The following is a 25,825-nucleotide window of genomic DNA, read 5'->3' on the forward strand; positions in this document are numbered from 1 at the left end:
TTTCCAAGGAAAATGACATTCCAAGATCCATAGTACTGTTCCAGATCAGTAATTTCTCTACATCTTCTGCTGATATTGATCATCAAATCTATCTGGTTTTAGTTGGTTATTACACACAGACTTTCCTCTCAGACCAGAACTTTGTGAATCATTATGAATACAATGTCCTGGAATTCCTATACCATTCTTTCCTCACAGCATTCAATGTTTCAACAAAATGAATTAAGAACCAATAAGGCAATAATGTTGAGATGCCAAAAATGATGTTTAGCTCCTCATTTACTCTAAATCAATATTAAGAAAAATGTAGGAGATGGTAACAAATCATCACTTGGACATCATAACTGACTCTAGACAGGACCACGGTACTTGTCTGAAATGCTTCCTTCTCTCTGAAAGTCTTTCCCTCCTCCTCCCCCCCTCCTCCTGATGTTAAGACGTGCAGGCAGATTCCTGTGTCACTGCCTAGCCCCTGTGTATTTGCCTGGATTGATTCTCACTGGGCTGAACTCTCCCTCCAGATGATGAAGAATTATGCCCTGTCTTACCCGAAACAAAGCAGGCACCAATGAGCAGAATTTGCTAACTGATGTGATGCATCTGCAAGTATTAAGTCATGTGTCCTGAAAAAAGGTTTGAGTTCATACCTAAACACACAAGTAGTCTGCTTAGACTGAAGATTCACATGAAATACCCCTTTCCTGCTCTGTGCACTGGCTCCCCCTTGAAGTTGAGAATCCTCCACAAGGTCTTCCCTAAGCACTTTAAAGCCCCCCCACAGAAACAGCTCAAACAACCTGGCAGCTTTTTGTTTCCATCATATGACTTTCTCCAAGAAAACTGTGTTGCACTGAACAAATTCTAAAACTTAAGAGTCTCACAAACACAGAACCAGGTCTTTTTTTTCCCACTAAGACTGAATCTCGGTTCCCATAAACTTGTGGGTCCAAAGTCCATGGCTTACAGAAGCAGACAAAAAACTTTCTTAACTCTGATTTAGTAAATTACACACATGCACACAACACAAACAAAAGCTGTGTGGTACACACAAGAAGAATTTAATTTTTTGCCATATTAATATACAGAATTAATGAACATGACATCTGTGGGTTCCAGTAAAGTACCATAGCAACTGCTTATTATTTAAATGAACCACAAACTAAAAGTACTCGACTAGCATAAATAAAAACAGTGAACCAGCCTTGAGAAACTCGCTGTACCTTTTGCTTTGAACAACCTCTGAAAGTTTGATTCTTACCTGGAGCTTGCCCAATCAATTCAAACTTAGGGTTATGTGAATGGATTAATTCTTCAAAAATAAGTATCTTTCTGACTGGATTTTTACTGTCTGCATGATACTTTTTCTGGGTCATTTTTTTGTTGGAAGACAAAGATGAAACTCCCAAGCATTTAACTGTAACAAAACTGCTTTCAAACCAAAGACAGAAGTTTCAAAGTTCAAGTTAAAATGGCTTGAAGGTCCCATTTTAGCACTACCTCATCCTACTACTTTTGATATTGAAAAAATCTGTTCTTCCCTGCATATTAAATGAATCAAAAGGGAAAGTAATCCCTTACTTGCTCAGTACAATGTAAAAGTATTCTTTGCAGTTGTCATATAACTGAGCTGCCTTGAAATTCATGTAATGTAGAGCTAGGTGTTTAGTAGCCCTCAAATCTTCCTTCTTCCTGTAGCAAGGTGCTTTAGCAGTTTCATAAATAAATCATCTCAAGACACAATCTAAGAACCTTTATGCAGTTTTTCCTAACACATCCTTCAAGGTATACCTGTGCTCATTTAATTTGATGGATTTTTCCCTTTCTCTTTTTCTTCCCTCTTTTCTCTTTTGAGTATTAGATCATCTCAAAAGTGGCAAAACCAGGATTACCATCCATTCAGAAGGCAACATGCTACTTGACTGATATAAAGATACAGGTGTGCAGATGCTTCTTTGTGTGAACAACCATCGGATTTTATTGTTGGTGAGAGGCCTTAAGTCTCTGGGATACAAAATTAAACAAAAAACAAAAAAATCCCCAAACAAACAAAAAACAAAAAAAACCCCAAAACAACAAACAAGCAAACAAAAGTCCACCCACAAACCTAGCAAATGATAAAAGGTGTTGAAAAAAAGAGGGAAAAAATAAGATAAGGTATGACCAGACCTTTCAATTTCTACTTCATATTACCTACATTACTATCAGTTAGATTTGGAATATAATATTTTCAGCAAATTCAACTCTATAATCTCTCCTGCTCAGATTATTCCCACCTTTTAATTGTTTGTTCCTAATGATCCCAGATTATGCCTGTGATACATGAGGACCTAAACAGCTGTCTAGTTTCAACAAACATGCTTTTTCAGGACTTGAAGCTACCAAAATCACACTTGAAAAATAATCTCTAAGCACTTTTTAAGTGTGTATATGGATTAATTTCAGGATATTTTGGTAAATATAATTTGGAATGTAACCCCTGTTTCATAAACAAGTACCGTATTTGATAGTAACTTAACTGTCATATGTGTGGAAGACAGATACATGACTTTCTTTGCCCCACTTTTGTTCTGTTATTGACAAAAACATCACTTATGTGTGATTAAATGTCAGCTAGGAAATACATATTGTCAACTGGAGCCCCAGGTTATTTCCAGAGGTTTTCCAAAGTAGATTTAGAATCTGGCAGCACAGCAAACACCATACTCCTTTTGGTTTAGTTTTACACCATTTTACCATGGGCCTGTTTTTACATCCCCTCATCACTAGTGCAATCAGTTTTGAACAAATCCAGAGAAGAAGAAATAAAGGAAGAAGGGCAGCCCATCCCACCCTCAAATGAGGCTGTGTGATGGTATAAGCTCCTGGATCAGGACAGGACATGGTGAAGAACATCTCTGCTGGGCTTCACACAGCACTGTCTTTCTCTCCAGCCCTCTTACACCCTAAAGCATCTCCCTATAAAGGAAGATAGAGACACTTCAGCACTATGCTGAATGCAGGCAAACACCCAGCCCATGGCAGGAAAAGGATAGATACAGGAATGTCCCCTTAAGTCACTACTGGTAAAAAAATACTTTTTTTTTTTTTAAAGTCCATACTAATTTAGAAAACTCGGTATCTACACTAAACTTGGGAAGGCTATCTGAATACAGGGCTTAGAATAAGCATTTGGAGATGATACAACAGAAGCCTGTGTTTATGCTGGGAGTAATTACAAGAATAGTTTCTACCTTATCAAGGTCATAAGGTGAAGTATTAAATTTGCTAGCAATAAAAGAGAGTGGAATGTCAGCGCAAGTCTGAAAGTAAGTCCCTTAAATGAATATGGATAAGAACAAATTAAAAATTTTATTTACAGGACTAAAAGAAGAAAATCCCAAAAATACTCACTGTGGATCCAAATTCAAGATAGAACTTTTACTGAAAGTGCAATAACAGTTTTCCAACAGAGAAAAAATGTCATTGTAAATACTGATATTAAAACTCTTTAACAAGCATCAAATGATTCAGAAACAAGCATCAGAAATGGAATGGATAAAGAAACTATTTATAAACTTAGTTGTAAAGCTGTCCCATTTAAAAATTCTCATTAGTTTTCTCTGGGCCAGAGGTTCACCCCTAATGAATATTCACTAGATTTTCCTTAAAAAGTAATCTTTCTTTTATTATTGATTGTTCCTGTCATGAGTTCAAGTTCCATTAGTGGTTTCTTGTCATTTTCATGTACATAAAAGCCAGGTTTTATTAGCAAGAAAGTTTAAAGGTACTTTGCTGAAAATAACTACAAATTTTGAATACAAACATCTTTCTGCACTTTTAAATTAACCTAAAAAGCAGTTACAGAACCTAAAACCAAGATTTTTTTTTTTCTTTCACAACTATACTCACCTTTTAGAAGCTTAACTTTCACAGTCTTTTTCAGCAGTGGAAATAGTTGAGCACAGAACCCCCAGAATGAATTAAGGACTTCACTAGCTTTACAAGACTAATTTTTCACATTGAAAAGAGGTAAAAGATAAGACACAGATTGCTGGGAAACAGAGGATGCAATTAAATAAACCCCAGCTCAAGGGTAAAGAAAAAGCAGACGCAAACTTACACATTAAAACACTTGGTGCTAAAGGCAGTCAAGGCACAGAGAAATTTCCAGTGGAAACCTTGTGCAGCAAGCAGAGGGCCATCGAGTTCAAAAAGGGAGCCAGGGAAATGTGGAGGTCACATGAATGGCACCAGGCAGACAACAGCTCACACCATGGACATCACGGACATAGAAGAGCTTCCTGGACTCTTTCAAATTTCCTCTGTCCCTGTGAAACTGGCTTTCTTTAAGTAGTTTCCAAGGGCCTGCAATTCATTTCTTGGCTAGGCAAGCTCACTTTCCCTGAACACAGTGATTTGAGGTTTGTTTCAATTCCTGCTGTGTGGAAATCTACTGTACTTTCTAGCAGGTGTGAGAACACTGAGGGTCCTTCAGTTGCAGCTCATTTCCACTTACTAACTATTTTATCTCCGTGGATGAAGCAAAAGTGACTTTTGTGTTTCCTGGCAGTCTGCTGCTTCAAAGAACCTAATAGTGATTTGTTTATTTCAGAGGAAATGGAGACCAGTCAGTGATGACAGATTTATTGGTTAAATGGACATCACAAAAAAAAATTTCATGCAGTACAGGCTGGCTCTAACCACACTTATGAGAATGCATAGTAAGAGGTGATGTGCATTCCAGAAATCTAGCCCTATTTAATCCACTCCACTCTAATCTATACATTTATATAGCATCCCTTCACACAATTTCTCAGAGCTCTGTAGAGAAATGTAATAACCACTTTAAAATATCCAGGTATATTGATGGCCTACATTTAGACTTGAGTATAAAGCAAATACTGAGTATCTCCTGGCAGTGAGTCAGTTCGTGACAGGCGAAAAAACCCCTGGATGTCTAATCTCTTCCAATTAAATCCCAGGACAGAAGAGAATTCACAGTATGGCAATTCACAAATGGCAGTTCTCAACAGCTCCTTGTGGAGAGGAATTTTACATCAAAGCAGTAAAACATGAAAAGTTACACGAAACTTTCGTGACACCCAATATAAACTGTGCAACATGGCTGATCCAGCTCAGTCCAGCAAAAGGAAAAGGCACAGGGCTTTCAGCATTGCTAGGTTTGCAATGCATGAAAAGTTTACTCAAAGAAGTGCATGGTCTCAATGTGGAAAATAAATAAATAAAAGCATTCTACAGCAAGATACTATCAAATTTATATTGCTGCAGTCTTCAAATGCTAGCTGGCTGTGATAATTGCATCTGTTAGAGCAGATAAACCAGATTTATGGATAACATATAGGAACCTGTGTTGAAAATCCCAGATAACCTCACAACTGCCCGTTTTCTATAAGGGTGAGGAATATTGATTAAGGCAAGCACTGAGATCCACCCAGTCAGGCAGGCATTCCATTTGATCTGGATTCAATTTCAAAAAAATGTCTGGCTGAGGTCGTGCATCAGCCAAACAAACACACCATTTGGAAAGAAGCTGGAATATTTTGTTGAGGCAGAGAAATATATCTGTATATCACCTCTATACATATGGTTGGCTAAAGCACATCTGCCAATAATTGGCTCAAAAAATCATCAAAATTATAAAAATGCCCCTATTTAGGATGATAAAATAAAAAGTAGTACTTATGCTTTTGAGCCACATACCTGCTCAAAGGTCTTAAAGATCTTTTCCAAACAGAATGACTCTGATTCAAAAATACCTTGATCAGTAATTCAGCCATCCCGTGGTAACTGGGATTATTGCATTTTGATGACTTCTATTCACCATTCTAGCTTGACATCTCGAATGGTTTAATTCTGCTTATACATAAAGAACTGTTAGCTAGCTTTGCCCATTTTACAAACTGGAGATCTGAAAGATGGGATAATTAAAGCACTGTGTAAAGTTTCTTGAAATTACTCCAACAGAAATGAAACCAATGGATCTACACAGAGACTCCTGCAGGAAGTACAGTTAGGGTGATCTACCCTAAAAAACATACTCCCTTCTCAGCAGGGGCAGTTTGCCTGGCAAAATCATGATGCTGACCTCTATGTGATAACTTCCAGCCCTGCAGACTGCTTGGGTGCTTCTGGGCAATATTCTACTTGACAAATTCATACAAGTAGATAACACAACTTTTTTCTCCTCTGTTTATTTCAGTGTCATTTCAAACCCTTTTTTTTTTTTTTTTTTTTTTTTTTTTTTTGAGTGCAGGGTATCATGGTGGCTTATTTATTAAAATTTACTCTTATTCTTTTAAGCCTACTAGTAGCCCTCTTCTTTTTGTAGTTATATCTAAATTTTTAAAACTCATAATCCAAGATTGAAATCCATCAAATACAACACCTTAGCCCACAGCACAACAGAAGTTCAGTTGGTATTTTACTGTGTTTGTATTTGCTGTGTGAGAGAGTGCACATGTACAGAATTTATGTAAAATTAAGAGCCAATTTTTAATACCTTTTTTTTTTTTTTTTTTAGCTAGAAGAAGGCACACTAGATACCTTTTTTGATCTTGATTTAACCTAATCCTGCAATTACATATAGTATGAGCATCTGTATGTTGTCAGCCTTAAAGTATATTCACAGTGATTTGCAAGCATGCTATACATGAGTCTCACTCAAGAAATTTTCTAGGACTGCTGAGTTTATAGAAGAAAGTGCACAGTCCCGATTTCTTGAAGATATGTTATATTTTACTGGATTGCCAACCTAGAGCAAACAAAAGCATATGAATGTACTGCATTTTTAGCATCCACACACTGGTTGAACTCCTTGAAAATATATTGCTAAAGCATGAGATTCCAAGAAGTAGGTCCCCTGTCTGAAAGCAATGTGAGGGACACATATTTTTAAAACTCGGGGCACGCTGGAGAGGTTGCAGCCCTGAAATATTAACAATAGATCTCTTAACTATAAGCAAATGCTTGAAAGATATAGATGAGGGACAATTCTGGAATAAAATGTTTACAGTTAAAGTTCTGCAGCCAGGAAGAGATAGGCTAAAGTCTAAAAGCTGCCTCAACACAAAAGAATCAGCTTTCAAGAAAGCTGCACACCCGACTGTTACCATTTAAGCACCTAAATGAGGAACAATGGGGGCTGCTGGGTTCTGAGCTCTTTCAAGCATCTGGTCCAAATTCTTTCCTTCCATATGAATCAAAACAAATGTTTAGGCTACCAACTTTCCATTGCCCTTTCAGTTTAATGCCAGCTTTTCTAGCTTTTAAATTCCTTAGTATAATAAGATGAATAAAAAAAAACAACCTAGCAAAATGCCCAGTTAAAGACTATTTGCAATATTTTATTTTTTATTAGTAGCAGATATAGAGCTTGTATAAAGTAATTGTAAAATACATCTTTCCAAACAATATCTTTTGGAACGAGATTTTTTTGTTTAATACATTTTAAAAAATACGAATTGATCATTCTTGGCTATCTAAAAGTGGTCACAGATTAACTTACAAATTTGAAGACAGAACTGACTAAAAACCAACATAAAACAAAACACAGTAGCACAAACAGAAAATAACAAAGTAAATTATGTAAGAAAACAAAAAGGAGTTCACATGATGATGTGGGAGCAGAATGTAAGTTGGTGTGTGCTGTGCTACAGCACACTAAGGGAAGCTTTAAGGCTACATAATTCCTGCTGCTCAGGACAAATCATCCACCCTACATTAGTGTGGAGCCTGATAAAAGAGCTGCACTGCTCTGCAAGAGCCCAAGAAACATCACTGTGTCTGGATCCTGATACATCCCAAGATGACTGAAAGCTGTGCTAAGTAGTCGCAAGACTCATGTTAGAGGGCAACTACGGAGATGGAGAGGCAAATCTTTAACTAAGGGTAGTACTTAGTTCTACAACTCTACAACTAAAACCAAAGACACAGGACATCTGCAGCATTACCTGATACTGACCCTGGTAGAGTTAGGTCAGTTCCAAGTCCTCTTCCCACTATGGGAAAACCCATTCTGCAGCAATGTGGTAAATCAAACATTTCTGCTTATGACCACAGAAATTTTGTGGGTTTATCATAGTGAATATGGAACCATTCCATACTTTCAAGCAGGTTCATGAATACATAGTCTCCACTGGACAAAAGTGAAGAACAACTGGATATTTAAGTTTTACGACACACACAAGCAACAAAGGAATGAGCATCTAGTGAAAACACAAAACCACAGATGGAAATTTAGTTTTTTCTGACTCGAATGAAAGAAAGCTGTTTCAAGAAACACGTAAACAAAACTGGCAGGAACCATCTTTGCTAATTTACATGAACTAATTTAATAAAATATGGGAGATCAAAAAAACCCATAAAGTCCATTTTCAGCTTTTCCTATACCTAATAAGCTTTTTTTCTCATCAGGTTCTCTTTTCTGTACTATATTCAGTTTTAATGTTTACAATACTTTGAATTTCTTACATAAATTATTTTTTTCTATAAGTGACACTATGCTAAACAGCCATTATGCAACGTTACCTCTAACCTTTTGTTGTAGGAAGAGTTTTCATTAAGAAAATAAACCGAAAAATTTTGAATGAATGAGTTGAAGATGAGAGCAAGGACTCATCCCCAAACTAACTAATCCTGTGTATAAGATTGTGTGAGAATTGCTCTCTGAAGCTGGATGATGAAGAGGAGGGATAAATTACTTAGTAGAGCACAAGACAAGGTTCAGAAACAGTCTGGAGTATTTTAAGATGAGTATCAGGCCAAAATTCCTGCAAGTGAGATTTATTGCACCATGGAGTCTGTTTCCTGAGACTGCTAATGAAGGCAAGCTATTTTTTAAAGTCCAAATGAGCATTTAATAAATGAGTACCACACTCAAAACCATATACATAACCCAGTTTGTCATACAGAATTGAAAAAAATCAACCCACACTCAAGCCTTTTAGTCATCTCTACTTCACTCCATCTGTCACTCGTCTAATAAAAGAATATTAATATGGATTGCTGTTTGATGGGGGGGTACTTTTTCCCTGTAAATAGGATTCCTTTAGGTAAATTATGTGTGACTTTTAGCAAGGGTTTCTTTCCTTTTTTTTTTTTTCAACCTGTACTGTGTTTTATGTCCTTCCAATCAGTCCTAGTGCTGCATAGCTAGACAGCAATGTAATTAATTATCTTGTAATTAATTCTCTCAGGGGGGCTGTTCAGCCACCATCCACGGTACCACCTGATCATCATCCACATACATTACATTGGAAATAATGGCATCCCTAATGGACACTGCAGGGTCTGTAGTTCCTGCCTTTCTGGAACCAGAGAAAGCTTAGCTAGGTGTTGAGTAGCACCAAGATGAGAGGAGAAGAGAGGGGAAGAGAAGGAGAGGAGGGTTGTTTTCTCCTCTTTGTGAAGGTTGCAAGTGAGGTGAGGAGGGTAGTGATGAAAGTCAGTACGATTATGACAAAAAACGCTTTCAGCTATAACAGTTTGGCAGCTTTTGCTGAAGAGGGGCAGCTTCTTGATCCTTTAATATCCTTATTAGTCTCCAGTTCAAGAAGCGTGTGTGAGGACATGTTTAACTCCCATTGAAGTCAATGGTTCTTAAGCATATGCTCAAATTTTTTTGCAAATCAGGACTTTAATCTGTTCCTTATGTACATTTAGGATTACAGAGAAGTCTTCTGTTTTTGAAGTTGCTGGAAACATCAGCTTGCTGATGGGAGAGTGGGGGAAGGGAGCAGGACTCCATCATTTTCAGAAGTCTGCAACTTACTTGGGTTTTTTCTAATTTTGACTAGAAAAGTATCTGTTTACCATTTTTTTGCAATGTTCTCAATGCTGTCTGTTACACTTGAATGTGTGCTGCAGAAATGTGAGTCAGTGACACCGCAAACTTCTAGGTTTCCATTAGTTATAAAGTCACAAATATTAAGGTTAGCATCTCCTTCCTCTGTAAAGGCAAGAGAACTCTTTTAACAAAACCCGAAGGGATTTTACTCCTTGCAAGGGGAAAGAAGAGTTGAAACAAAAGCTGTAAAACTGTCTCCGTCCTACACTGCAAATCCACCTCAATTCTGGCACGCAGAGCTTTTGGCTATTTCAGTCCTGGAACAGAACCCTCTTCATTGAGCCTGAAGGTTGCACTAAACTGTATGGTGATTTTTGTGATATGGAAAAAAGCCCACTGGAGACTAGCCGGAAAGCAGCCAATCCTGTGATCTGATCCTCATGTGAATTTAAGTCTCCAGAGTTCAAATCTAATATCTTCTGTAATTTTACCATGCTGCCTATTTGCTGATGCTACACCGAAAAATGCTAGATATTGAAAACAACTGCAAAATTGCCGGGCCCAAATGCCCAAGTATTCAAAGTTGTCATCAAGACTCCTGTTCCTTTCCTTCTCTCTCCCTGCCTGCAGCTACATCATCCTTCCTAACTGTGTTTAAAACATATTTAGGAATAAAATAGCACAGTTATAACCAAGTGCTGGTCTAGTCAAATCCAGTGGACTTTCTGCTGTTATTTTACACACATGCAAGCAGGCACTCATGCACATGACAAATGCATGTTTATGTCCATTTTATCAATGAAATGGAATCATAAAAAAATATTTTATTGCTTTCAAAATTCTTCTTGCAGAAAATTATAGTAAAAGGACAAATTGCCAAGTGCTATTTAAAGAGGTTACAGGCCTCTTCAAAATAAGCCTTTGCTTTCTTTGAAGCACATTCCTTCTGGCACAAGTAATTATTACCTAAAACCCTGGAATTAAAAGAGTGCATTTTAAGAAAGTTATATCCTTTTTTTTTTTTTCCTCCCCCCCCACCCATTTGGCTTAGTTTCAAATATTCCCAATTTACATGAGGCTCTGCTCAATATTGGGTACATTACTGGTATAAAATGTTAATCATCAGCATTGCCATGTCTGTGTCATGCTTGATTTCCGCTATAGCTGTTTACAGAATCCACTCTCTGGTGTCCACCCTTATGAAGTTAAGATCTTAAGAGAAGAAAGGGCACACAATACATCTCTTTTTCTCTCTTTTTTTTTTTTTTTTTTTTTTTTCCTGTTTATTCTCAGCCTTACACACTTTTCTTACACACCATAAATACACAGAAGAGCCATGACTCACCTAGAGGTTACCAAAATTAAGTTCATAGTAAAACAATTGATGGTTTAGGGCCAGTGAGATAATGACAGAATATTGCTTCTGGATGGTTCTCACACGCATGTGAGTGGAACTGAAGACCAAGAAGTATGTGCATGGAAAAAGGAAGAACACATTTAACACAGCACAGAGAAAACACTGAGTTAGATAAGAAACAGGATCCAAAACATGGGCTGACCAGTAGTTGGGCAAGCCCTGGCAGAGAAATAGGTTTAACTCTGAGAGAATAAGCTGGAACCCAAAGAAGAATTCTAAGAAGGTAATTTCGGCAGGGTGTGATTGAAAGGTGGGATCATTTAATTAGCTTTGATTTTGGCAGGGTTAAAATAGGAGCCAAGAGAGGGCCAGGGAAGGAAGAAAGGATTTGATTTTTGCTAAACAGTATAAAAGTCATTTGCAAAACAGTTTGAAAACATGTTGGAGAGAGACTGATAAAAGCAACTTGCCAACTCCCATGACAAAATCAGGTCTCCTAAACTGCAGTTCTCACCCTATTGAGAACAAGCCATAGCCTTGTACTGGGAAAACCAAGGACAATATTGGTTTTCTCCTGTAAAAGGATGCTTTATGCTTACACCAGGTCTCTTTTGTGAACATATTATTTTTACATCTGTGCATTCTTGCTCTGAAAGTAAAGGAAATACCGTCTGCTTTTATAAAGAAACCAACCTTGACTGCATAAAGCTCACTCTTACGCTTTATGGTGAACTGAGATATGAGACACTAAATGACACGGCATCAAAGGTGCAAAGGCTGATTAGTAAAACCTCTTTTTTGTGCTTGTTGTGCAACAGACTACACACATTCCCTGAATTTGCTTCAGCTCCAAAACTTGCAGAGCTACTCTTCCAGACGTACTTAGGGAGCACATACCCCAACCAAGTAACTTCTGAGCTAGTATGGTTCCATGTAGTCCAAAGAGCCCCTGAGATAGGAGCAGAACTTCTTGCATTCCTAGTTTTGTGTGGATTTAACTTCTGCCTTTCGTAATAGGAGTCTGATGATACATTAACAAGGTCCTTTTAATTAATAGGCCAGCAATGTCATGGAGCCAGACTCCACTGTAGTAGCATCCACTTACCCACATAATCAAGTCAACCATATGTTTCAAACTTAACATCAATGCAGCTTTCCATTTGCGTGTGTGTGAATTAAGACTATCAATTAGTTGTTGAAACATGCTTGAAAAACACAAAGCAGGCCAGAGCCTCTATAAATAATATTTTTATGGTATCTACCCATATGTTGTAGAACTTCAACCATTTGTAAGCTGCACACCATCGAGCTGAATCAGAGTAACAACTGATATGCCCGTGCTTAACTTTTTCAACATTTTGCTGTTAATTCCAACAGAATTTAGTAACCTAAAATCTGATAGAATTAGAGCATCAATACACAGAATGGCAAAGCGTGGGTGACTTTCGCAGGAACGGAGAAAACGGCTTTCCCAAGGACTTTAAAGGTTTGGCTTATTCTTTAAGTTATATTTCACCAAACATACTTCAAAAAGGCTAGACACATTTAGCCACTGTACTCAAAGCACACATCTATCCCAAAAAACAGTTTTTTTGGGTGTTGTGTCTGGAAAACCTCTGGTGATATGTTTGCAAATATAAAAAACATTGAATTTCTGATATTTCTCATGCTTGCAGACTGCAGACTAGACTGGTGCCTTCTCTGCATGTCTAGATTTCTGCTTGGAAATAAAGATAGCTTTACAGCACTCGAATACTGTTAGATTTCTTTACTTAGCCTCAGACTAAAGTAATAAAGATGTTTCCTTTGTAAAGTTGTAGCAATGTGTCAAAGTGTAAAAACCAAAGAGCTCAGAATCAGTGGAGAAAAAAAATTACAATCCAAAGCTAAACCACTGCTATACGGAAGTTTGGCAGCATATTTCTTTATAATATAAACCAATTAAAAATATTTCTCCCCTTGTCACCAGCTTTTTCTCCTGTGCATATTCACATAATTATTTTTAAATGTATAATTTAAGTTGTTCTATTTACTACTTTTAATAATAATGATTTGTTTCATAAAAACAAATTATACAGACAAAATAGTCCTATTTTTGCGCTAATAATAAAATATATTAGAAAATAATGTAAATCAACGTGGTAGGAATACAAGAAAAGATAATGCTGTGGATTCAAGCCTTATGAACAACTGCTAGTGAAGCTATTTCTATCTGACTCTGCTCCACTGATCCATAACTGATTCATCTTGCATTGCCCAATGGACTAACATTACCTAACAGTACTGTTCTCATCAGGGGATCACTCCAGTTCATTAACTTATTGTATGTTAACATCTAATGGTGATTTGACTAAGGTCAACCTGTGGCTTTTTTTTGTTTTGCAATAAATAAATTGTTTATCCTTGTTCTGCAAGGATAAATGGAAATTGAAAGGACATACAGTCAAACAATCCTTCAGAAATGGACTTGTTTAAAAAAAGAAAGAGAGGGAGGGAGGGAGAGGGAGCCGGCAGTGAGACCATGAGTCTGTATTGTTCTAATGTCCTCAGGAACGCAAAGACTTAACACACAGCTGCAGCTTGAGGTCATTGTGGTACTCCCAAAACAAGAATATAGAAAAAAAAAAAAAAAAGGGGGGGGGGGGGGAGGGAGGGGGAAAGAGCTTAAGACGACTATGTCACTTCTGAGTCAATCAAGTCAGTAATTCCAAAAAGCAAAGGACTAGCAAAGTTTGCAACTGTCCCTTAGCCTTATGTAAGGCGAGTATGGCTCTCAGAATTTTACCAGGTTTTAAAGTCTAGTTCAGAAAATATCAATTTGAAAGAAGCAAACATGCCTTATCCTCCATCAGGCTGCTGTTTCCTTCTGGCAGAAAATACTGCCTGGCACTCTAAGCACAAAGCTCTACAAGGCCTCTTTGGGCAGCCGACGATGCTGTAGCCACCCGGGCTTCCCTTCACAACTGTTCAGCGTACCAAAGGCTCACAGAATGAGCCATCAGGTAGTTCATCCACACATCTGACTTACAGTCTTTTTAATTTGCTAAACCAACTGATGTTTTTGTGAATTTAGGAGACCTTCAGTCATTGGCCCTACCATTCTTTTTACAGCAATAAGCACATTTTAACAATCAGGTTTTGCTTGTCCACATACTCTATGAGAATGGGGCCTGCAGCGCTGTGGCATTCTGCACCAGCTGGAGGAAAAAGAGAGGCTTGAAATGCTGCTGAGACCCATGTGCCTGAGAAGCCTCACCCACCCCGTAAGAACACCCCCTTCCAAAGAAGCCCCCCAGGCACACTCAGGGTACATGGCATAATTTTAGGATATGCCAATTGTTGCTTGGCAGGTAGAAAACCCCACAGTTCATTCAACTCTCTTCAGAGCTATATCGTCGGCCCACATATGTCCAACAGATTTTTTAGGATCTATTTTTAGAAGGACCAAAGTGGGAAACAGTTTTTTTTTCCGCTTGGTAAATTTAAGTGACTAATGCCTCCAATTCACCAAAATGTGTAAACACACACTGAACTTCAGGTGCCTTTGAACCAAAGTATTGCAACTACCTGTGCTGAGAAGTCCTGCTCTGCTCGATAGTTAGTTTTGGCTTCAGCACACTCAAGATTTCATTCTTCCCCCAACATACAAAATTAAATTCATACTAGCATCACCGTAGGATCACAGTGTAAGAATTAAAACTCACCATGGTGGCAGAGGCTACTGAAGTGCATCTAACACAGTTTATATAAGGCACCATTTGTTCAAGCTCACTTGCTAAAAATAAAAAATAGCTATTGGAGATCTGAGAGACTTTAGAAGGAAGGACTTTTAAAAGCCTGCAGTAATCTGTTTCAGTTTTAGTTTTTCATATCCTATTTGCTATAAAATGATGTTCAATCAACCAATTTTTCTCTAGTCCAAGAAGCAGCTTCATATTAAATAAAAAGGAAAAAAAGAAAAAAGAGAAAAAAAAGAAAAGAAAAGAAAAGAAAAGAAAAGAAAAGAAAAGAAAAGAAAAGAAAAGAAAAGAAAAGAAAAGAAAAGAAAAGAAAAGAAAAGAAAAGAAAAGAAAAGAAAAGAAAAGAAAAGAAAAGAAAAGAAAAGAAAAGAAAAGAAAAGAAGAAAAGAAAAGAAAAGAAAAGAAAAGAAAAGAAAAGAAAAGAAAAGAAAAGAGAAAAAAGAAAAAAGAAAAAAGAAAAAAAAAAGAAAAAAGAAAAAAGAAAAAAGATTACTTGGCTTCCAGTTAGAGTTTCATAATCCACTGGATTTTATTGGTTTAATAAAACTATGCTCTTCCATTATAAATGAAAGATTTGACTCATTCCTTTGAGACTTGTTTCTTCTGCTCTTTGGTCAGTTATTTTGTTTCATTTGTTGAAAAGAAAGATAAAAGGAAACATAGGTTCAAATACAAAATAACTTTTATTTCAAATGACCATTAAGTTTTCATGTATGTTTTCTTCTGTTTATGTATTTCAAGGTCCCCTTTTCCCACTACCAAAATGTTTATTCAGCACAGGTAATTTTCAATACAAAGTTTGGACTGCTTTCTTTCTTTGTTTTGAGCAAGAATCTCCAGTGTTTTCAGTACAGTTTTCGGTACTGATTTATTGCATTCATCATTAAAACCCAAAATATTCAGTGGCCAATTTCCAGATGTGATTTCTGATTTTTCTTAATTGCCTGTCTATTTAATAATACGCACAACTTCCAGTCAAGTAACCTACCCCCATAACTATTTGTAAAATTCTCTATTCCGTATGGAAAACAAACTCACATTCTGAATAGGAGGTGTGTAACTGTCATCTATAGGTTCAAGATCTCGAAATGAAGGGCATCCTACCTAATCTACAATGAATATTGGATCTTTAATATCACTGTTGTAAACAAATAGAATTTTGACAGCCTAAGTTGTCTATTTATGATGTTTAGTATAAGACTTTAGAAGCAGCGTTTCATGTGTAACGTGAACCGTCTACTACTATAGTCTATTATGTTAATGATTTTTTTTCCACTTTGTATCACTCAGCGAATGCTAGGAAACAGTGATGCAACTCTGCACTAGTTATATATTACATATATATATATATATATAAAATTATCAGAGATTTACAACAGTGCAATTTAAATTTTTTCTAGTAAAACATCATTTTAAATGGGTACGGTTTAATAACATTCATTGAAGGACGCAGACTTTGCTGTGTATATTCCTAAAAAGCAAGGACAACAAATGCCAGAAAACTAAGGCTGATGGCAGCAGTGTTTTTTTAAACAAGCATTCCTTTGCTGTGTGCCGCTGGCAGCATGTGAGACAGCGTATCACAAAAAGCATAAGCACGGCTGATTGGTCTGTCTTCCCCCAAGCTAAGTTATATTCCTTGTAAGAAAGCACATCTTGAGATCTGGTACTACCAAAAATCAGAGGGAGTTTTGTCATCAATACTTTCCAAGCGTAACTTGCCTTAGCGCCTACGTTTAGGAAGCATTTATTTTAATAAATTTTTTGGTGATTCCTATACTTAAAATGCATACAAGACTAGACCATGTGCATCCAACACAATTAAATCAGGCTCTTCTTTAATTCAAGCTTCCATTAAATACAACAGAAGAGCAGCTACTGGGTCATCAAAGACCCCAGACACTCACCCTAGAAGTCAAATGACTTCTTGTGTGCAGCCACACAAGCTCTTGCTGGCAAAGGTGATGCTGAGTGCTTGGAGGAAGGCTTTTCTTGCACCATTTCCCTCCTACCCTGTCCACCAGCAACCCTTGAGAAACGGTGATACAGATCTGCAAGTCCTAAAAGCCTACTGAAAAAAAGCCCAAGCGCACGCGTACACACACACACACACACAGCTTTTTGTTAAATAAAATCTTACAGTGCTTTACAAATAGAAGGAAAGCACTGGTATTCCCATTGTATTGGGAATGTCTGTTGGGGAAACAGACATAAAAGGATAGGGCACAGGCCTGAGACAGATCATAAGGCTGGGTTGAGTGCCCAGCTGTGCACTGATGTAATGAAGTAGCCTCAAGCACTGTTTATCAAACTGCTCTAACACCACACTATTTTAGTTAGAAACCTTATTAGCGACATATGCAAGTATTTATATTTAAAAAATATGACTTTCCTTTTGCGTCCTTTCAAGTTGCATTCTTAAGTGTATTAGAACAAGGACACAGGATAACAGCAAAAATAAGGATTGAACCCAACCTCACCATAGCTACGTTTTACTGATGGATTGAAATTCTGCTCATTCTAGCAGATGAAACAGATTTTTATTTTTTTTTTGCTTCCTTTCCAGAGACCAGCAAAATTGCTTGGCAGAATACATTTTGCTACTGAAATAAACATGCTACAGTGACCATTCATGCTGCTATGTAACTTCATATTTGCTGGAAGTAATAATCCAGTCAACAATATCAGATTATCAGCAGACAGCAGCAAAGATAATGTTGTCACTTTTCCTTGAATTTCAAGACACAGATCTCAATCCTGTTCTTGAGGACTTCAAAGGTATAGCTTATCGAGTCATCACATCCCTAAAGAATGAGCATTTCTAAACAGCAAACTATATGCAGATCAACAGGCTCAATAATAAAAAATTTGCATATCTTAAAAAGGCAACAAGTCTGACAAAAAATACCCCAAACATAAACTGATTACTTACTATGAAAAATATTAGAGAAATTATACTGGATATGTTAGGACAAAATTTATGCTAGGATGTTAAAACCAATGAAATTAAAATTCTTTACATATAGATATATATAGCGCACTGAATTGCCAATGCTCTGACAATCAAGCAATCTTAATATTTTATCAGTAAATACTTTGAAAGATTATAAAGCGTTTTTTCCCTATCATGCAACAGCAGTTCAAAAATCCTTGAAGGTAACTAAAACCATGGTATTTTGAAAAGTTTTAGTGGCATTTTCTTCAGATATTGCCAGAATGTTTGGATCTTTAATCCCCATGTGTTGTATTTCCTTCTTCATTTGGTTCTAGTACCACATTTCTTACTCATCCAAACCCTTCAGTGACTTTGCTTTGAAGATTGTGATCCTTGATAGTGGTTAATACCAAATAAGAAAAGAATAACATGCAATTACATTCCTGTGCCAGAGATTTAAAAGAGTAACAGAATTAAGCTCCAACGGCTTTAAAAACCTTGAGCACTTCAGTGGCTCAACTAGAGTCAACAGAACTCACAAAAATACTTGGGCTCCAGTGAATGTCTGGATTGGGACCCCGATGTTTCTAAAAGGATGAGTTGTGGGGAGGAGAAGTGTAAATCCTACTGAATTATATATATAAACAGACAGAAACACATCATTATAGGCCATACTTATTTCTGTCCACACAAAATTACTCTGGCTCTGGGCAAAGAGTTCTGAGAATGTATGAGTAAAATAGTGTTTAAAAATTCTACAGTCCTAGAAAATTTTCTGGCTATATTTTCTGAAAGCAAAAGTGAACATATTGCAAATTTTCATGTATTAAACAATCCAGGAAGTCACCCACTAGGTATCCCAATTTTTGCTAAGAAATCGGCCTCAAAGGTTTTCTCCTAAAATACTGTTCATCGGATTTTGAACTTGCATCACTTATGAAAACTACAGAAGTGTCTTCTTGAAGTGATAGATTTTTTAAAATGCTAAGGGATGCTTTGGTACTGGATACCAAACAAATTAACCCTTTCCAGAAAAACTATGCCTTATTACATATTTTTTCTTGCTTCTGTTTATAACCACGCTGAAAAGCACAGACATATTGATGTATCAGTTACAGAGTTCTTTCTGACTACAAGTGTGCAGCTCATTTTTCTTACTGATGTGTTTCAGAAAGCCATCAGATGTCCTCAAAACTCATGATTTCACAGTATTTATAATCATTTATCAAAATAACCTGCTTTTTAGAGACCATTTCAAACAAGTTCATATGATTTATGATATTTAGGTATGTTTCAAATAAATTCCCTGAAGATGTAACTTTTTATTGCTTGCATGTTGAGAACAGGTAGGTTATAAAAGATGTTAAAACACTGGAAAAAATATTATTGTTTTCTTTTCATGTGATTTGTCAATGAACAAAAACCATCAGAAAAGCTATTGAAACACTGGATTCCTCAAATGTTTTTGTAGGTTCAACAGCAGTATTTTTATACTATTATACTATACTATTGTAAAGTTGTAAAGACAGTAAAAAATAGGACTAGTTATTGCCTGCTAGCCTTTCCCTGGAAATCTATGCCATAGAAAAATGTTTTTCCATGTGAAAAAAAAAAAAAAAAAAAAAAAAAAAAGCTTCTCATGCCTGAAGGCATGTGTTTAATTACATTAGTCTTTAACTGGAATCAAATTTACTTATAACATATATTTATCTATTGTGATAAATGTTTGAATAGCTTTAGTGCTTAGAAAAACTCCTTCAAGATCACTCAGCCTCCCCTGGTCTTTTCAGTACAGTACAGATACCATTCTCACCATAGCATTTTAGGCTTCCTCAAGGCTACCAGATTCACTTTCTTTTCACATTTTTTAGGAAACCCAGATTGCACTTTCTATATAGGCATTAGTCTGCTTTTCTCCTGACTAAAGTTTCAAGAAAACTTGGACCTAAGTAAACCAGCTTAGACAAATGCAGAAATAATTTTGCATCTGACGTCTTCTGCATTGTCTGAGAGTCAAAATCTACTCTATTAAGAACGGAAATAAAATGGCCTCAAAAGTCAGAGGCAAGTAATGAGAAGGGGAGGCATAAGAAAAATCCAAAACATTCCATCTAGAACTTATACCACTATGCAACAAAGCTCTCCAAGAATATGTTTTTTTATACACCCAGCATGGTTTTCATCCACACCTCATTAGCACACAGATAATTCTGACCATTAGTGCACTTTAAAGTAAGCAATTTTATTTGTAACTTATCCTCAAGTTTAGTATCATCTTTTCACTCCTACATCCTTGACATACGCAGAGCTGAGTTACAAAGGCAAGGATGCAGATGACATTATTCACTGCAAAACCCTAACATCTAAAGATTTGTGTGCATCACTCCTCAACTCACAGACTAGTTTACTGACCCACTTCTGGGCCTACGCAGGTTGAAAGGAATGTTCTGAAGATAGTGAAAGAGCAGCTACAAAACCTGGAGACACTGACAGCTGTAGCATGCTGGGGTCGATGACTAAGTAAGCATAATTTCCCAGTCCTTTGCAACAAGAACAGATGACAATTTCACCCTGTTCTGTAGCACCCTATTCAGTATCTTCAAAAGGAACTTCCCAAACTGCTTAAAACCTAGGTTAAGGCAAAAGAAAAGTCAGTTTATAAAACTACCACGAAAGCACTTTTCACCTTGCTTTCTCAGTCCCAAACATAACCATAACAGAGCACAGCGCAAAGTATTTCTGTCCTCCCGTTCCCCTGCAATATGTGAATTCAGGGAAAAAGAGCAAGCACACAGACAAAAAAATGGTCCACGTCCAAAAGTTGCTCGCCCTCTGGATTTTTGTTTTTTATTTTAAAAAATTAAGACTCCCGTCATCAAAACAAGTAATTAAAATGGGTCTCTCTGCTCGTACATTTTCCGAGTATCTGTATAGATGAACAACGGTTACTGGTTTGGGAGATAAACAACACAAGGAATTTTCACACCTCACTTTATACTATAAAAAAACTCAACTTTATGAATCAATGTTCCTGATATTAAACATTCAGAAATAAAAGCATAGCAGGGCAAGAAAGGGGTAGCCTAAGGTTAATTCAGCTCTGAAATACAGAACAAATTCAGTGCTCAAGAAAACACTGAACACTCTGTGGCTTGAAGTGATATGCTTAAGAAGAGGAAATATAACAGTAAATAAGCAAGAGCATTAATAATTGTCTCAGAATGCTGGCACTGAAACTCAGTCTCTTCACTTCTTAGTTATTTACTATTAGGATTTTATACAACTGCCTATTGAAGTAGTTCCAAGTGTGATGAATACGTCTCCAAAAAGTGGGGAAGTCGTGGGTGAAATTCTTTGTTTTAAAAAAAAGATTACTGTGAAATAAAGGTAATGATTTTATTCAAATGAGGGGCAACTATGAGTGATGAGTATAGACGTGCAGCAACTTAAAAATAGTTCTTGCTGCTTTACATAAAAACGGCATTGAATATTTAGCAACAGATTTCAGGATTAATAAAGGGGTGGGGTTAAATGTTCGGTCCAAAACTCAGGCTTTTCCTGAAGAAAAAAAAATCAAAAATAAAACAGCCACCCATTTCTTTTCAAAAGATGCCTAATTTCAGTTTGAGAGATTCACAGTTCTGTGAACAACCATGATATTTTTTTCTCGGAAGAAGGGAGAAGGAAATATTTACCTGCCTTGATCTTCAGAAAGTCTTAGAAAATGAGGTTTGGAGTACAGTGCAAGATAAGTGTAGCCATGGCTAAAGGCTCAAACCTTTGTCCACTAAATCCAGTGGAAGACTCCAGTCACTTCAGGATAACGATTAGGACATTCCCCACTGGTGTTTTTTTCATTTGTATTGCAAAACGAAATAAACAGAAAGTGATACAGTTACCTCCCTTATAGTGAAAGGGGCCGATTTCCTTTTTTTCCTTCAGCTTTTAATAGACTGACAAATACAACAAATCCTTACACTGACAGGCATCCAGTTATTTTCCCAGTAGTACTGGGGATTCAGATTTTAGTATTATTCACACATCTCACAAAATCAGATAATTCCCTTTATGTCTTAAAATGTAATGAAGATGCAACGGTGGTTTTCAACACGAGTGTTTTAACTAAATATGGCTTTTAATCTTGGAGGTTTTCAGCCTGTATACCAGCTACATAAGACGAAAATAATTTAAACCCATTCTAAATTACCAAAAACGTTTGTTGTAACAGACAATGAAGAAATGCTGTCTTTAAAGGATATATTTTAAAACAATTTCTGTTGCTTACCACTTTACCAAACTCACAACATTTTGAATGAAAGAGGTCACGGTTTCAGTTGTGAACTTCATGTATATCTGGAAAAGCCTTTCATTTTCTCTTCCTAGATAACAAACAATTCTCTACGCCTGCTATTGAGTTTTCCAACTGTTGAGCCCCCTCTTTTTTCAAGTGCCTCCTGCCTGTCTCAGTATATTTTTGATGATCCCCCCCCCGTTTATATGTGCCCTAACGGAAGTGCCATCAGTCGCATCGCCTTCGCCGAGTGGCTTTTGTCAGAGCGGGACTCTGACAGGCTTTTCCTCTTTAAAAGCAAAGATTATGTCAAGTTCTTTTGCAAGCTCAGCAATGCCAAATTGTTGCCCTGTAATGTCTGCGGGTCTACATGTTTTTACGCTCGCCTTTCAAACTGCAATGATTTTAAATCAGACATCTCCTTCCTTCCCCCCACCCCCGCCACCAGCAAACTTAAGTGAAGAAGCTTTTTAAGTCTCCCGTTCTGCTTTACAGACTCCAAATTTTGCCTCTTCCACGCTGAGGAGTTGATGCAGGCGCACCCAGATCCCTCAGGGCAGAAAGGCACCAGCTCCTCTCCCGAATCCCCGCTTCCAAGGCAGTTTCCACGGGCTGTGCAATCGCCTCGGAACTGCAGTCAGCTCCGCGGCGAAGGGGCGGAGGGGCAGGAGCGCGCTGGATTCTGAATTTTGAAGCAGAGGTGGCGTATCGGGCGGGAGCGGGGGGGTGGGGGAACGGGACGCGGGACCAGATGCTAAAATCCTCACCAAAACTACAAAGGTTTCTCTCCTGGAGTGTAGGAAACTCTCCCCCATCATCACCACCACCTCTACCTAGTGCTGGGTTTCTTCCCTTTTTCCTACCACCCCCCCACCCCCGTCTCCTCGTAGCCTTAATAAAGCTTGATTTAGTGATGGAGATCCCGAGAGCACGTTTGAGGGAAGGAGCGACCCGGCAGAACCCGTGTCAGCGGGCAGCGAGAACAGCGCGGCCGCCGAAACCGGGCCGGGCCGGGGCCGGCCCAGCCGAACGCAGCCTGGCCCGACCGACCCCAACCGAGCCGTGGCGGGGCACCCTGGTCCCGGCAGCCCAGCTCCCCCCGGCACCCTCCGCCCGAGTCCCGCCCCGCAGGGGAAAGCGTGCGCCGTTACCTGAGCTGTCGCTTTTCCTTTTGCCGGACCTCTTCTCTGTTTCCACCGGGGACAGAGCCTGCCTGCCATAGTCCCCTGGCGCACACGCTGCCCCCGTAGGGGTGTTCGTGCCCAGGCTGGAAGAGTTTGAACACAGGACGGGGGGGCTGCTGCCCAGCTCCGGGGGTCCTCCTGAGTCGGGTTGAAGACAGAGGCTGTGCCTGGCCGCGGCGGGAGGAGACGACATCTGAGGAATGTGCCAGTTCGTCTGCAAAGCCTGGTGCTGCTGTTGCTGGTGGTGGTGGTGGTGGTGATGGTGATGGTGGTGGTGCCCCCTATGATGCTGGCTGGCAAACATGCCCTCCTCATTGGGGTATCCCGCTATTATGCAAGAGGAAGAAGAAGAAGACAGATCAGGGTAGGACATGTGGTCAGATCTTCCATGCAGGGCAAGAGAAGACTGGGAGAAAGGGTGCAAGCTCTGCGCGGTGGCATGAGGGCTGCGCAGGCAGCCAAAGAGTGTGTGATCCATGGCATGCAAGTCTCAGGTTCCAGGCAGGAGAGTTTAGGAAAGATCCAACTTCACCACCCTTTGTCAACTTTCACTGTAAACAGATCGGGGTTGGGATTTTTTTTTCCAAAACGGCAACGACAGACTTTGCAGCAGGCAGCTGAGCTCAGATAATCCAGGTCTATAGCCCTAGTGGCCAGTCTCCGCTGCATAAACACTCGGACCTAGATGAGCCTTTCTCAGAGCTGCTCAGATGTCAAGAAGTGGGAGAGGTTGAAGCCAATAGAAGGTGGTCCCAGAGAACTGCTTGAAGGGGGAAACAGCTCCGAGAGGTTATAAATACAGTAGTGTGTAATGTGAGCTGGGGGCTGGCTTAGCAACACAGCACTGACCACATGCTAACTCCCTCCAAAACGCCAGTGCCGTCCCCGCGCCGAGCCGCTCCGTCAGCGGGCGGCAGCGCTACGCGCCCGCGCCCCGGGCGCCCTCGGCAGCGGCGGGGGGGCGGCTCCGCGTGGGCGCAGCCCGCCTCTCCCTGTCCGCGGGCGGGCCGCGGGGAGTACGCCTCCCCTCCGCGCCTCCCGGCGGGGTTGCCCCAGGGCCGCCCGCGCCCCCCGGGGCCGGTCGGCAGGGGGGAGAGGGCGGGGGGCGGTAGTGCCCCCGCAGCTGCGCGGCCCCCGTAGGACCATCACCGCCCCGTCGGGCCTGGCGGGGCCGCTCGGGGGGCCACCCCCCCCCCCACACACACACACACACATATCCCGGGAAGCGGACCGGGGAGCGCAATAAAGACATGAAAGGGAATCCACGGGGTTTACTCGGGGTGGCAGGCAGGGTGCTGGGGCTTCTCCCGCCCTTTTCTCTCGGGGGCCGCAGGGCGCGGGGCAGCGCCTCACCTGCGCGCCCAGGTGGGAGAGCGCAGCGCGGCCCAGCGCGCAGAGGGCCGAGGCGGAATGCGGGGCCGCGCGGGTCGGGGCCGGCCTCCGCCATCACCGCGCAGAGGTGCGGGGGTCTTCAATGCCCTGCGTCCGCACCCGCCGCCCCGGCTGCCAGGATGCGCCGCAGCGCTGTCCCAGCTCCCGTCCGCGCCTCACGCTGTCCCCAGCATCGGGGAGCTGGTTATGCAAGGAAACCAGCGGCGCTCACCGGGAGAGGAAATCTGGTCGAAGACAGACGAGTTTCCCTCCTTGCCCCCTGCCCCTTCAAAACAAGTATTCGCATAATTTTTATTTCCCGTTTCTTCGTTTTCTTCTTTGCTGTCTCTAGTAGCCTAAGAGGGACAACCTCGAGACTCTGGCCTTGGCTTTCTTTTTTGTAACAGGCATGCAGTGGAACTAACAGTAGCCACGAAGTCGGCTGTTAACTGGGTTAAATCAGTATAACACATTTATTGATCACTGACCAAAGAGGCGCCCACTGCGGAAACGTTTTGTTTCTTAGTCCTTCCTCCTCGTTCTGTCTTCCTCATCCTTGCTTAAATCAAAAATTTTGAAAGAAAATAAAAGGAAAACCTATGGGGTCCTGCAATTAAGTCTAAATTCTTGGTCCATGTGCGAAAGATAAAATGAATTTCAATTGCCATTGGAAAAAATCATGAATTGTATGAGATTTGTAAGAGCTAGTTTCTTAAACGGAAATTGAGTCCTATTTTGTGGGAAATTAGTTTTGCAGACTTTCTAAAAAAAAAAAAATCTAAAACTTTTGTTCAGCAGCTGCTCCACTTTTCCCTGCAGTTTCAGACTGAGCTGGAACCTGCAGCAGTCTTTCGACGGTAAGATTTTCCCCCCTTTTCTGACATCTAATGCTTTTAAAAAATTGTCTTTAGGTTTAACTATAACAATGCGGTCTTTAAAAAGAGAGTGGTGTCCAAAGCAGAAGTTGCTGCCTCCGTGCACTGTTCAAAACTTGATATTTCTTCAGAATAAAGGAAATATACAGTTACAACACTGATGAAATATTTTGTGCTTTTCATTGTGTTTATCGTTTCAATATGTGCTCTAATATTAAAAGAGAGGAGTACAAAGAAAACTCAATGGCTGAACCCCTCTTGGGGTTGCTAACTCGCCGGGCTGAGAGC

The 25,825-nt window shown here is 39.5% G+C and overlaps 1 protein-coding gene across 1 annotated transcript in view; it reads right to left on the reverse strand.

Moving 5' to 3' along the window:
- The window catches only part of MEOX2 (mesenchyme homeobox 2), a 53,123-nt gene extending 29,055 nt beyond the window's left edge, over positions 1–24,068 (reverse strand). The window contains exon 1 of the mRNA XM_071735363.1: positions 23,259–24,068. Within this exon, the coding sequence (XP_071591464.1) occupies positions 23,259–23,769 (511 nt within the window). The 5' untranslated portion in view covers positions 23,770–24,068. The remainder of the gene's footprint in view (positions 1–23,258) is intronic.
- Positions 24,069–25,825: the final 1,757 nt, after the last annotated feature.

The sequence above is a fragment of the Heliangelus exortis genome, chromosome 2 (genome assembly GCF_036169615.1).
Source record: "Heliangelus exortis chromosome 2, bHelExo1.hap1, whole genome shotgun sequence".
Taxonomy (NCBI): domain Eukaryota; kingdom Metazoa; phylum Chordata; class Aves; order Apodiformes; family Trochilidae; genus Heliangelus; species Heliangelus exortis.